Source organism: Toxotes jaculatrix, chromosome 7, assembly GCF_017976425.1.
Source record: "Toxotes jaculatrix isolate fToxJac2 chromosome 7, fToxJac2.pri, whole genome shotgun sequence".
NCBI lineage: Eukaryota > Metazoa > Chordata > Actinopteri > Toxotidae > Toxotes > Toxotes jaculatrix.
Window position 1 is genome coordinate 9,401,641 of NC_054400.1, and position 13,587 is coordinate 9,415,227.

Genomic DNA, 13,587 nt, shown 5'->3' on the forward strand with positions numbered 1-13,587 from the left:
AGCCAGTTCCATCCCTAACTATAAATATTATAAATCACACAGATAAAATAATCTTTTAAATAACATCATCACTATATATTACTATGTCCTTCCATTGTTAAGTAATGCAGAGTAATGCAGACATTAAAGTCGAAGCAACCAAGGGTGATGGTTGATTTAGACGAATTAGTGTAACAAATTACATGTGCCACAGACAGATAAAATATTTAAAAGCTATTGGCTATCAGCAGATTTGACATAAAACTTGAATTCTTTCAAAAAGACTGAAAAAAATGCATCCACGGCCTTCCTCAAAGAATTGTAACATAAACACTTTTGACCGGATAGTGTATGCAATGATTTTCTCAAAATACAAAACAACTTTACCGTGCGAGTTTAATTTCATTATTTCTCAAACACCACCTTTAACCTAGGGATACCTTCAGCTGGGGTTTGTAGCGCCGCAACATCGCCCTCTTTTGCTCCGGACTTCAAATGACATGTCTGCTTTTGTCAACGACAAGCAGGCGAGTCAGACAGTCGATCCGTTCGGTTTGCCTGTGGTGCTAGCCAGCCAGCCAGCCAGCAACAACCAACCGCCTGAATGTAGATCCGCATGGGCTACTACTACACTATCTCTCCGAACAACCCAGCGGAATCATAAGATAAGGATCCCAGGATGGTGTTAGTGCATGTCGGATATCTGGTTCTTCCTGTATTCGGCTCAGTAAGAAACAGAGGTACGGTATTAATATTCATCTCGATCCAAAACATGTGCCCTGTTTATCTTAATATTCACTGCAGCTGTTTGGCTAGCTAGTTGGAGCTTAGCCGTTGGGTTAGCTCGCGTTTGCTATCTTAAAATCAACGGTCAAATTGCTCGTCAAACGTTCTACTACAACTTGTATTCATTGGAGATTAATGTAAACCACCGAATGATGTAGTTTGCCGGGTGTAATCACGCCTAATGAGAAAACAAATACCGCCGATTAAGATAAGCTAACTGGCTCCTTGGCTCAGGCTATATCTTGGAACGGAAACATTTCTCACAAAGGATTCCACATGCACGGGGCGTGCGGTCAAAACCACATCCCCGCAAAGACAATCGATATTAATGTGAGACACATTTTATTCGTGCGATTTGTAATTCAGTGACATTACGATGCATTGTTATCCACCCCCCAGGCGCTATCTTGTGTTTGCACTGTAAAAATACCGCAAAATAGACGTAGCCTCTCCAGCCAGTCAGCTTATCTGAGCCTGGATGATGTCATTTGAAGATCATCTGCTTCTGCTAGCGCTCGCCGATTTTTTTTTTTTTTTCCTCCATCGTGATTTCACTAATTGTTATCCGTGTCAATTGGCCAATGGACTAATCGATACATGGCCAATTGCCCGGGGAGCGTGGACTTCCGAACCATCAACGTATCACTCGCCCTTTTCTTTGATTTGCTAATTGGCAATTCAGCAGCTGTTTGTTTGAAGCTGCCGAATTGCAAAAAAAAAAAAAAGACCCGAGTGTGCGGTCACAGCTAAAACAATGATAAAGCTACAGTGTAACATTAATTTCATAACAGTGGCATCAGTGATTTCATTGTGCTTTTATTTCTGTTCTTATTTCCCTGTTTCATAGTATGGAGGCTGGCTCTACATTCTGCATTTATCAGATCTTTGTCGTCCCCCCCATTGTGTAGCTAATGATCATCTGCTGCTGTGTGGTGTGGCGTGGCCTCTGCCTGTTCTCTGCATTTAGCTGTATTGTGAATCCCTTCTTCATTTCCTCTTTCCATCAGAAGACGACATTGGTATTAAAAAGCACCCCCTCCCAAGATGTATTCAGCCATAGACTTTCCATGTTAAGCAGACTAAAACAATAGCTAACACCTAGAACAGAGCACCTTTTTGTCTTTTTTTCTGTCAAATTGCTGTAGCACTGAGTTAACATTTTAGCTCCTTTTTTAGATATCAGTTGAATGTCATTGTGTACCTCCCATCCAGTCTTTATAGACAACATGCTGTAAATTCCTGTAAAGTGGATACATTTTGCATGATCTCAAATACTGCACTGCATTGTTGAACACCAGAATTTGGCTCATCTTCCTTCTCTTCACACAAGGTGCAATGTACGTGATTAAAATGACCTACCATTGAAAAAAAAAAAGCATGCAAATTGGAACCACGTGCATGCCATTTTTATTGTCGAACTCGGCATTTGTGCAAATGCTGTAATGTGATCACTTGAAATGACTGAAGGTACACTGCACCTGCACACAACAACCTGCCATAACTGTCTCCATTTTTGTGTAATCCTTTTGTTCCCTTTGCAAATTTCAAGCTTTGAATCACACTGAATTGTCAGGGCTGTTTGCCCTTTAATGGGCAAATGCAACTAAACATTCAAGTAAGCCAAACATGCTCACTGGTGGTTCATCACTTCCCAATTTTCCCCACTAACATAAGGCCAAAATGCTATCCATTTCACAGGGATGCCTATTTTCCTGCACTGCTAAAGAGATCCTCTATTAGTAATAACGTCTTTATTGTTTGGTTGTGGTCTCTCTTTACCTTTTGTTCTGGTAATAGTACTTTCAATGCATGGTCACATTTATGATTCATAATTTTTGGTTTTTGTTTTTCTACATTGACTAGTGAAAATCCAATGTAATCTTTCTGTAGTAAAGATGTACCCTGCTGTACTGGAATCATGTGCTGTAGCCAACACGTCTGCTCATTGGATGCCGCTTTTGTTCTTTTTAACCCTATATGGAGCATGGTGGGCCTTGCCTTCAGTCTATGTTGTTTATTTTTGTTGCATGGATTTATACTATTTATTACAAACAAACAAGAAAGAAAACACAAATTCCACATATACTAATATTTTTCAATAAAGAATATAGTGTTTTTCCTAACCTTCAGTGTGCTTCTTGCTGATTTCCATTTATTGTCCTCCCTCTCCCTTGTCCCTACCTGCCCCCTCTCCACCCCCCCACCCACCTCCTCTCCCGCTGTGACAAAGATAGACGATTTCCACGCTTCCTCCATCACAGGGCCTGAATGAGTCTATCTGCTGTCATTCATGGTGATTGTTTTCACTGAGACGCTTGAAAACGCAGTGTGCTACTTAAAGTCTAGACTTGAGCCTTTGACCCACGGCAGCAAGGTCATCTGTTGTCTGCCTGGCTACACTGACGACCTTTTAAGCTGAAAATATTGCTGGAAAGTCATACAGCTCATCCTTCCTGGGTGTGTTTAAAATATTCATACTGCCTTTCTCAAGCGTACTCCTAGTAAATGCAATGTAGACTTTGCCTATTTCCTCATGATTTTTTGAAAAATTCCCACTGTTTACATCAGAATGTGTTATGTCTTTTATACTGTCAAAGCAGATTAAACTCAAACTGCACGGGAATTTTGCATCCTCAATAAGAACTACACAATTTTAATCTCTAAACTGGCAGGTTTCTGTAATAATTCACTGCTTCATTTTCTGCCAAATGGACATAATAGAGCACAGTACGTTGAATCCTGCTCCACTGCAGGCCTATTATGGCTACTTTTGGCCATGGTTTTCTCAAAAGTTTCTAATCAAAGCTAAATTTGTTACTGCAGTGTCTCAGTCCTTCCATAATCAAAAAGGTCTTTTTCAGCCTAAGCACAGTATTAAAACCATATTGCACCACCGCACAAGCTAGCCTGTCTTTTTCTCCCTGTTGAGTCTCGACAGCAGTCTGTTCGCCGCAGTTGCCAAATAGCTGTGGTTGGAGAGAGTAAAAAAAAGCATTCAAGCTATTTCCTCTCAACTTCAGAATGTTCATATGGGAGAAGAACAAGTAGAACTATACTGTGCGTGTAAGACAGAGACAGTAGAGTTCAGTGAAGCAGAGATATATAATAATGTTAATTCATTGCCTGATTTCATTTTTAGGAATAAAGGAATTGTTCTTTAAGGTTGCATAGATAGAAACTTGGCACCTCAGCAGTTTAATGTATATCTTACAGACAGCCAAGTACTAAAGGCTTTCTTAGGTGAGTTCACTGACCCGCTGTCAGCAGCAGAATTTACAAGAACTGAGCTGCTTTGAAGACTAAATACTGGTAGATTTCATCTGTTCTGATCCAGTTCGCTTGTCTGTGAATCAGAAGACCAGGAGTCGATCCAGAGGTCGGAAATGAAAGTTAAAGAAATGAAAGTTCACGATTTGTATGCAGGACCGAAAACAGTTGTCATGTTCATGGTACTTGTGGTAACCATCATTTTCCCACCCCCACAGAAGTATTTTTCACCCTAGGTAAGAGGTAGGGCTTCATTAACATGCTATATCACACACACAGTGACACCACATTTCACCCACAATTAATTCCAGCTAATCTCTCCCCTCAGGTGCCTGACAACTTGTCCTTATCCTCCACAGGATCCCATTTCAACCGGCAACAGCAACAGCAGCAGCACAGCCATGCTACCTCTTGCCGGCACTTCCAGTTAGGTCCTCAGGCCCCGCTGCCCATGGACTTCCCCATGCCCCACCCAGGGCAGCCACAGTCAGGCATTAACCCCCACTTGGCCCCTCCCGGCCACCAGCATGGCCCTCCACTCCACCCACCCCTCAATCCCCTGCCCGCTCCCCAGTTCCAGGACATCCCTGCCCCTCCCTTCCTACCTCAGGCATTACACCAGCAATACCTCCTCCAGCAGCAGATCCTCGAGGCCCAGCACCGACACATCCTGCCACCGTCCAGGTATCCACACCGGTTTGCAGGGAAATTTACTGTGCGAGAAAGACAAAAGACAAAATGTTTAGCTTTTCTGTCTTCAGTTATGGTTAAGCAGACTGTTGGGGGATTACAGCGATTTTGCACTGGCACAATATTTAAGGCCTAATCTGTTTCCAGTAAAAAAAAGAGAAAAGAATAACAGTGATGTTTTCAAATGCTTGGTTGTCTTAGTAGACGCACCCCAGAGAGAGTTCCTCACCAGCCCCACAGATTGCGGCCCGGCTACGAGTTTGCTCCCCCTCTCCATGTCCCCCCTCAGCCTGTAGTGCAGCAGCCTCGCTACCTGGCTGAGGGCACAGACTGGTAAGCAATATACCTCTAAATATATAGTATCCAGTGCCACAGAGGCAAACAGCCATTTTAAATTTAGTAGAAAAGCACACTGCCATGATGTAAGTTGAGATTTCATACCAACAGAGCTCTTACTAAGTGACACAAAATAATGTAACAGTCATTTTCACACCACTGATGATTTAATTTAGACAAAATATGTTTTTGCTTTGGTTTCACTGCACCCTTGCCTCGCAGTCAAATATGAGACCACATTAACTGGGTTTAATGCCATGTTGAAAAAGAGCCCATAGCAAATCAACTCTTTTTGGATATTAACATTGGAAGTAAACACTGTACACATCTTGAAAAATGTCACATTAATACAGTGCTACAGAGGCAAGCGGTAGCAGCTACTTTGTTTTTGTTCTAAAAAATGGTTGTTATGATGTAAGTTTAGATTTCTTACCACACCTGGCCTGGAATCAAGGTCTGATTAAAGGGGTTTAAGACCATATTGACAAAGATGACAGCTCAACTGTTATTTGACACTGGAATTTGCAATAAACATTGTACAGTGCATGTCATTTAATGTAACATTAGCAGCTTCCTAAATCATAAGAGAATACATTTTTAGTTTTTTTTAGTAGTTACGTTTTGTAATGCTGATACCAAAGGTTAAAAAAAAAAGGTCTGGGAAAAATAGCATAGATCAAGGAAAAAAACAAACTGTCAAAAGTATAAATGAAAAATGTGAAAGACAGCTTAGTATTGTGACATCAGGTTGTTTCTGGCGAAGATAGATCATACATTCACTATTTCAGGGAATTCTCCAGGAAAAATCTTTCACACAATCCACAATCTTTCCATGAACCTCCAAGCATCTGCAGTAAAAAAATACCCCGATTTGGGAATCACTGACATGAGTGTGGCCAGGATCACTGTGCTATGTAGAAATTCACTGTCCAAAACCAATTTGCCAGAACCGCAATAAAATAACAACTTTTGTGTCATTGACTGACTTGTTTTTTGATTTTCATCTAGGGATCTAAGTGTCGATGCTGGACTGCCCCCCCACCAGTATCACATCCATCCGCTGCCGCAGCACTATCAGCACTACTTGACCTCTCCGAGGATGCACCACTTCCCTAGAAACAATGCCTCAACGCAAGTGGTGAGCCTCCTCTTCCTCAGTACAATCAATCATGCTCGTCTTGATGAACTCCCAGCGATTCTCCTCTGGGTTTCTAAGATTAATCTCAGTACCCAGCAGCTGGGGATGACCTGTGTTCCTCTATTTTTTTTCCTGATTTCTGCTGCAGAGCTGATGCTAGCTTCTTTTATCTGTCATCTCCCAGGTTGTCCATGAGATCAGAAACTACCCATATCCCCAGCTGCACTTGCTGGCTCTGCAGAGCCTCAACCCCTCCCGCCACGCGTCTGCTGTTAGAGAGAGCTACGAGGTTTGTGCTGCCACTTCCTCTCCCTCTCTCCTTAGCAGACACACCAGTCTACACAAATTCATCATTGTTTTCTCTGTGACCAATGCTCTGGACAGGCTTGAATGTGTAACTGATTTTCTTATTTCCAGTTACTCTGGGTTCCAGATGCCTCAAATGGCCCAGCTGTCTTTAATCTCATGACATTTGTTTTCATTTGAACAAGATGCAATTGTTGTTGTCTCAGAGGCTCTTTCCTGTTCCTTGGAGCACCAATTTTATTATATCAAAATATTCTACACATCTTTTGCATTTGAATGTTTTATTACACAAATACAAATTCTTTTTTTTTTTTTTTTTTTTATCTCTGCAGGCTTTTACCAACACGCATTTCTCTAATTCTCCTCTATTTTTAGTCAGATTTTAACAACATGTCCATATGTTTTTTTTTCCTTTGTAGGAGCTTCTGCAGCTGGAGGACAGACTGGGGAGTGTCAATCGTGGAGCGGTCCAAACCACCATAGAGAGATTCACTTTCCCCCATAAATACAAAAAGGTAAAATGGTCAGCTTTTTACCTTCTAGCTGAGTGGTAGATCTATTTGATGTGGTGTGGTACAGAAGAAGCATTGGGCAAAAAATAAGTTGAGAAAGTGAGAGTGAGGGCGGCACTGGGTCGAGAGGATCAGAGTGAAGACGAGAGTTGAAAGGGGGTCATGACTCTCGCAGTAGTGCAAAGGTCAAACTAATTTCAGTTAGCAGATTAGTGAGACAGGTCTGCAGTGTGCACAATTCAAGGCGAGGGATGACTCATCCAGCTGTCTGCAGATATGTGCGTGGAATGAATTTAAAAAACTGTCTACACTGAATATGACCCAAATACTCTGGAAGGAGTGTCAGATCATTTGGTACATTGTAAGTGAGAAGAAGTAATTGAGACTTTTCTATCTGATGTCTGTTTTTTTTTTCTCTGGGAAGCATGATTAAGTGCCTCTTTTCTTCTTTTCTTGGCTGACTCAGAGACACCCATGGCATAAACATAACACACAGCTGGATGACACGCTTTAATAATTAAAGTCTGTTCCCCTGTCTTGCTGCAGAGAATACCCCAGGACCTAAAGATGTGTCTGGATGACGAGGAGCTGGACACCGATGAGAAATGCACCATCTGTCTGTCAATGCTGGAGGATGGAGAGGATGTCAGGTACAACCATTTATCTTTTGCTTTTTCAATAGTAAAAAAAAAAAATCTCATTATGTAAATGTGAACATAATAGCTGTACATGCAATTTGTTGTCCCCTGGGGGATTTGTTTTACCTGCCTTGTTCCTCAGTTACATGCAGATTTCAGCCACGCTAGTAGCACAGCTCTGTAGATGGTCTGTCTGCCGGTCCACCACTGTGCTGCAGCAACTACTAAACTGATTGCTAAGAAATCATGGTCCACAGAGGATAATACTACTGGTTTGGTCATCCAGAGCGGTCCTTTTATCTTTGGATTTTAGTCAAATGTCTTGACAACTATTGGATGGATTGTTATGAAATTCTGTGCAGATATGTATGGTTCCCAGACGATTTATCCTGCAGACTTTGATGATCCCCTGACTTTTCCTGCAGCACCACCATAAGGTTGACAAGTTGTGTTTTTTAGCGAAATGTCCCAACAATATTTGGATGGACTGCCAGGAAATTTCAGTGCTTAGTTTTTTGGCAATCACTAGATCTTCCTCCTTAAGTTTCTTGCCTGCTGAGGTTTTAGTTTGGCTTGAAAATTCCTGAGAATTTCCCTTTCCCTACTAATTAGACCTTAGAGAAAGGTCCTCACATTTCCTAATTTAAATATATTCACAATGCTTTCCTTCAGAATGGAAACACGGCCACAGAGTCTAAGCAGTTTTTAACCCTAAATTGGTTCTGCCACGTAAGTTCAAAGCATCAGGTCTGAAAATCCTATCACAGGATTTCCTCCAGGACCTCATCTTGAAAACAGTCCCTGCAGGCAACATTAGCATTTTACAAATCTTATGATGTGTGTCCAGTGTCGAGATCTGTCTAACTGGCAGAATGACAGAGCAAGTTATTTTACTCCTTCTGAAAGAAAAAGGAGGCATAAATAAAAAAAATAAGTAAAATGTCTCCAGGGTCAGGTGTTTCTAGATCAGTGATTTGTTAAGAGTTTGGTTACGGTGAAAGGAGACTGTACACAGAAAATCTCAGACGTAGACATAGGTACTAATTTTAGCTTGTAGGATATATTGTTTATGCAACCTGTTAGGTTCCTGAAGGAACGACTAAATAGCCAGCGAAATGCTCTTTCTAACTGTATTGTCAAGAGCAAATGTGCATTTTTAACAGCAGTCACAGTTTCCCCAGAAATGAGCTGGGATGCGAAATTTGATCATGTCATTTGAGATGCGGTCTGATGCCAAATGTGAGCCACAGACAGACAATTGGGTCCATCCTTGTTACATTCTGGATACTTAACATGACAGAAATTACATGCACATTGAAAATTTAAAGGCCTTCGCCTTAGTGCAACAAAGCAGGGTGACCACAGCTGTTACATCCAGCTGTTACAACTACTTTTTGGCTTGGTTTATTGACAACGCTATATTTATAAAATACAGCAAATCAGACTTATTTCCATGATTGTCACTTGTGTTTTCAGTCTTGTATCATAGACACAAAATTGCATCCCTTCATTAAAGACAAGGGTTTTTGACAGAGGTCAAAATGCAAGATAGATAATCTAATAGTAATTCATATAATTATATAAATATAATAATAATCAATAATGTATTTTTCTTTGCCTTGAAGGTAGAAAGATTTGACACTACATTGTACTGTAATCTACACTTTTGCGAAATCATTTAAAAATCCTTACCATGTCTCCTCTGCGTCTGCAGGAGATTACCCTGCATGCACCTCTTCCACCAGGCGTGTGTGGACCAGTGGCTGGCCACCAGCAGGAAATGCCCCATCTGCAGAGTGGACATTGAGACCCAGCTGACCCCCGACAGTTGATAGCTCCTGTCGACTCCTGCAGCTTTGGATCTGGTCTTGTTAATTCTCCATTGCCTCCCCTCTGGGGGTGGGGGGAGCTCTGCCAAACATCCCTCTCCCCCTCTGCATCACTCAACGAGCCTGCCGTCTGAGACAGCTGTGACAGAGGGATCAACAAAGCACACTCACCTACAACACAATGAGGGACGGGGGTTGATGCACAGATAGGTGGCTGGACTGAAGGTTGGTTAAATGGACTTTACTGGATGTAAACGTTAGGAGCGGACATGTATGGACAGATGTGCTGAGGCTTCACATGATTCTGTCAGATTGTGTACCCTGTGTACATTTCTCCATACAGCCACCAACAGAGAGAGGACACACTGACTACCAACCTCCCCAGCTCAGTGTGGTGTATTAAGGCCATTTCTCTGCCACAACATCTAAACCCTTTCCCCCAGGCCTGTGAAAAATCCTTTAAGCTGCACTCTGCCCAAGCCCTCAGCACATCTGTACAGAACATTATCAAATGATTAGCATGAGGTTGTTTGGTGTGAACTCTTGTAGCTGAACGCTTGTGGTGTAATGGAGTATAGTACTGAATAAGTATTTACAGAGTAACAGTGTTGTGTAGCAAGCAAAAGCCTTTTGAGAAATATGTTTGTGAAAAATAAACTTACAGAGAGGGTGAATACAGCTCTAACAGTGAGAATATTCAGTGTGTTAAATCATAGGCAACAAGAGAAAGAGCTAGTTTTGTAAAAAGGCCAAAAATCCCTCTTTCTTGTCTAACATGGTTTTGGATTTACAGTTAGTAGATGCCATCAGAGTTGATGCTAAACCCGCTAACTGCAGGCATGGCTTCCAGTGATCTGTGTAGTGTCGTAGTCGGGCCTCTATAATCTAGAGCAGAGGCCTCAGATGTGCATGCTGTATGGCAGGCTTGGGCTGTGTCGTTAATATTGTGGAGCAGTAGAAACAGGGACTGTGTCTGTGCATGTGAACCGTATACTATGACTCTGACGATCCCACTCATTCATAGAGGAGGACAAGAATGCACCTGATACCCCACCTCCCTACATACACCCATACCCACTCCTCCCGAATAGACCAAAGTTGCCCTTAGACACTGATCACAGACAAATGTAGCATTTCTCTCCTAATATTTGTGATTAGGATTAAAAAAGCTGCTAGTGGATCCGTGTCTAACAGCAACTCCTCTGTGTTGCCTCGCTCATGGCATGATCGTGATCATGAGAGGCCGGCATGGGCTTTAGGATGCAGTGCCTGAGTCTTGCCATCAGAGTGAATAAAATCTGACATTTTTATTACCTTTTACCAGAACCTTATTGCCTATCGAACAAGCACATGTGATTTCTATATACAGTGAATCGCCTCTGTTGTGTATCGGCTCCTTTCATTTCAATATAAGTTGCTCCCACTGTTTGATTAAAAAAAAAAAAAAAAGACTGTCTGGTGTTACAGGGAAAATACAAACTAGTTTGCCTGTGATATGTGCTAGAATGTGTATGATTGTCCCCACAACCCCTCTCCCCCATGGTAGTAGTGTATGGTATTGCTAGAACAACTGTGATATGTTCAGTGATAGAAGCCGTTTTCTCTATATCATGCATGAACCATGTTGGCGTAGTTCACTTGAAGGAGGGTGAAAGGGAGAAAAAGCCATCCATTTGAAAAATACCAAACAATTATTCTTAACATTAGTTTTATTTCAATTGTCTTTTTTCTGCCATTTCTTTTTTTCTTATTACTTGTATTTTATTTTATTTTATTTTAATTCTTTTGCTCACATGCCAATTTGGACATGGTACTAATATGCCGAGTCCTTGTCCATTTTAACCATAGTGAAGAAAAAGCTGCAATGCTGCAAAAACATATTTATTGTTGTTATAATGTAGCTTGTGTTTTGTAAATGCACTATAATATGGAGTTGCCTGATTTTTGGTTTGGTGATGTGGGTTCTTCTTGTCCTAGATTTTGTGTTTCTTATCAGTTTCAAGTATTTTCATGCTTCCTTGTGTATTATTGGAGGGTAACTTGACTGTTTGTGTTGCGTTTTTTTTTCTTTTTGTATGAAACCTCCATCCAAAAAACTACAGATGGATGAAAATGGAGGTTCGCTAGTTCACATAGAATGCTGTGATTAAAGATGCCTTAAGTATTTAACAATCATTATTTATTACTAACTGTAGCTAGCTAGCTATTGTGGTGGAATATTTAATGTCTCTATCTCATAACTTTGCAATTTAATCAATATATTTATTTAAAATAACACAAAATATTAAAAAAAGAATACCTCATTATGCATTGGTCGGTGGGGATGCTTTTGCATGCCGTCTGTGTTTTCTTTTTCAAAGGAGAAAAAAAGAAATTTGTTGAAAAATTGACTGGTGTTTCCCAAACACATTTTCTAGCCAGCATGGTGCTGTTGATCTGGATTACATTCCATTCATGACATCTCTTGATTTTACTTTAAAATGTTTTTTTTTTTCCTTAAATATTGTCCCTGCTTTGATCTGAAGCAGATGACGGGGTACAACCCCTTTCGTCTTAGTATGGCTCCACGATTAGCTTGCTTTCATTATATGATACTGCTTTGTTTCCCATAATCAGTCATATTTGATTAAATTTTTGATATTTTTTTGTTTCATTTTGACCATGTTCATGATATTCCATCATATCTGGATCTCAGTTTAATGCTTATTATTTTAGGACCCACATAACGAGCTGTATTATTTGTTCTTATGTATTGCTGGCAGTTGCTTTGTGTGGGATTTCGGGAAGTATGTAACATGCTAACTTGAGCCATTGATCTTATTGAGCAAACTTCTGGTGTACTGTGGTTATACAATATAGATAGCGTGTTTTACACCTGGGTATAATAAGCTAACTACGTTTTCGGTGTGCATTTCTTATTAATACTCTACTAATCCTGCAAATTATTATAACATGTATTGGATTGGAATGAAGCTGGCTGGTCTTACTATTATTCTTATTTCATTTCGTGCTCTCACTGGCCTTACCCCATGCCCTCCACAGTGTACCCCATTACTCCAGAGCGAACTGGACAGTAGCCATAGTATTAACTCAAGCTGATGAACCGGAATGAACAGTAGAACTTAAAGCACAAGCTTTTTAATGCATGTCCTTCTCAGGTTTTCCTATGTGTATGTGGGAGTAGCTCTGTAGATGTGTTTAATATGATGCTGTACCTTCTTGAATATTTCAGATGTTTCTTTGCTGCTGAAAAAATGTCGATTATTAACCTGCCAGTGAAAAAGGGAAGTGGCCATCTTTGTACAACACACTGCTGTTTTGCTGTAACCGCGCAATGTTTTATGATCTTGAGTATTTTATAGAAAAGTAGAAGTATGTATCAATAATATGAAAGCAATAGCTAAATCATAATGAAGAATAACATGATCAGTGAATATTGTGGAAAATCTTTAGATTCACTCTGGGTGGATTTTGTACTGTATTTATTACTAATGATGATGCAAAAAGTTGCATAGCTTAACCCAAACTGTTCTGTCTCTTTTTTATTTATTGTCTTGTATATGATCTTTTTGTATGTGTTTTTCAAATAAACTGCCTAAAATGCTGAGAACTAATCTGCTTTGTGGTGTGATTTGGCGTCGTGGTGTAATTGTTTACTTTAAAAATACTCTGCTGAAGCGAGTTGTTAAAAATTACAAATACTGATCAATGGTATCAGTGTATATGCTGCATATTACATAACTAGAAACTGCAGTAACAAACTGTCAATTATATACTTGAAATCATTTAGAAACAGTATCCTTGTCTCCTGCTCAGACCACGTCTGTCACTATTATTTAAAAAACTAATTTAATGGATGCTTATCAACAATGTTTATGTTTGAAAACGTCAAACATTTATCTTTTCTTTATTATTTGCTTTGTTAATTAATGTGAATATTTTGCCTATTGGACTCACATTGGACAAACTTAATAATAAAATAGTAATAATACACTGTAACTCCACAAAAAAGCCGCCTGCATGCACAATCCACTGTCGCACTCATCTCACTTGCAGCTTATAACCTCATACAAAAAATATTACAGGCAATGTTACTGTCTACAGCA

At 40.3% G+C, this 13,587-nt stretch overlaps 1 protein-coding gene across 3 annotated transcripts; it reads left to right on the plus strand.

The window, feature by feature from the left end:
* The first annotated feature begins 499 nt into the window (after nt 1–499).
* rnf165b (ring finger protein 165b) lies at nt 500–13,091 on the plus strand. Of its 3 annotated transcripts, none has more exons than XM_041042671.1 (8): nt 500–719; nt 4,392–4,716; nt 4,924–5,055; nt 6,067–6,196; nt 6,381–6,485; nt 6,922–7,017; nt 7,561–7,664; nt 9,367–13,091. In XM_041042671.1, exons 1-8 carry the CDS (start codon nt 659–661, stop codon nt 9,482–9,484), a joined length of 1,071 nt encoding a protein of 356 aa, XP_040898605.1. In that variant the 5' UTR covers nt 500–658; the 3' UTR covers nt 9,485–13,091. The 3 variants fall into 3 exon arrangements, 2 of the variants coding, with proteins under 2 accessions (XP_040898605.1, XP_040898606.1); XM_041042672.1 differs by having other exon boundaries at nt 4,927–5,055; XR_005894316.1 differs by lacking the exons at nt 4,392–4,716; nt 4,924–5,055; nt 6,067–6,196; ... (2 more) ...; nt 7,561–7,664; nt 9,367–13,091 and adding an exon at nt 1,613–2,888.
* The last annotated feature ends 496 nt before the right edge of the window (nt 13,092–13,587 follow it).

Bases quoted from the DNA above. Each gene is read 5' to 3' on its own strand.
- rnf165b (XM_041042671.1), top strand. From the start codon at position 659: ATGGTGTTAGTGCATGTCGGATATCTGGTTCTTCCTGTATTCGGCTCA. The intron at 4,717-4,923 runs GTATCCACACCG...TGGTTGTCTTAG, and splicing joins CACATCCTGCCACCGTCCAG to TAGACGCACCCCAGAGAGAG. The intron at 5,056-6,066 runs GTAAGCAATATA...ATTTTCATCTAG, and splicing joins CTGGCTGAGGGCACAGACTG to GGATCTAAGTGTCGATGCTG.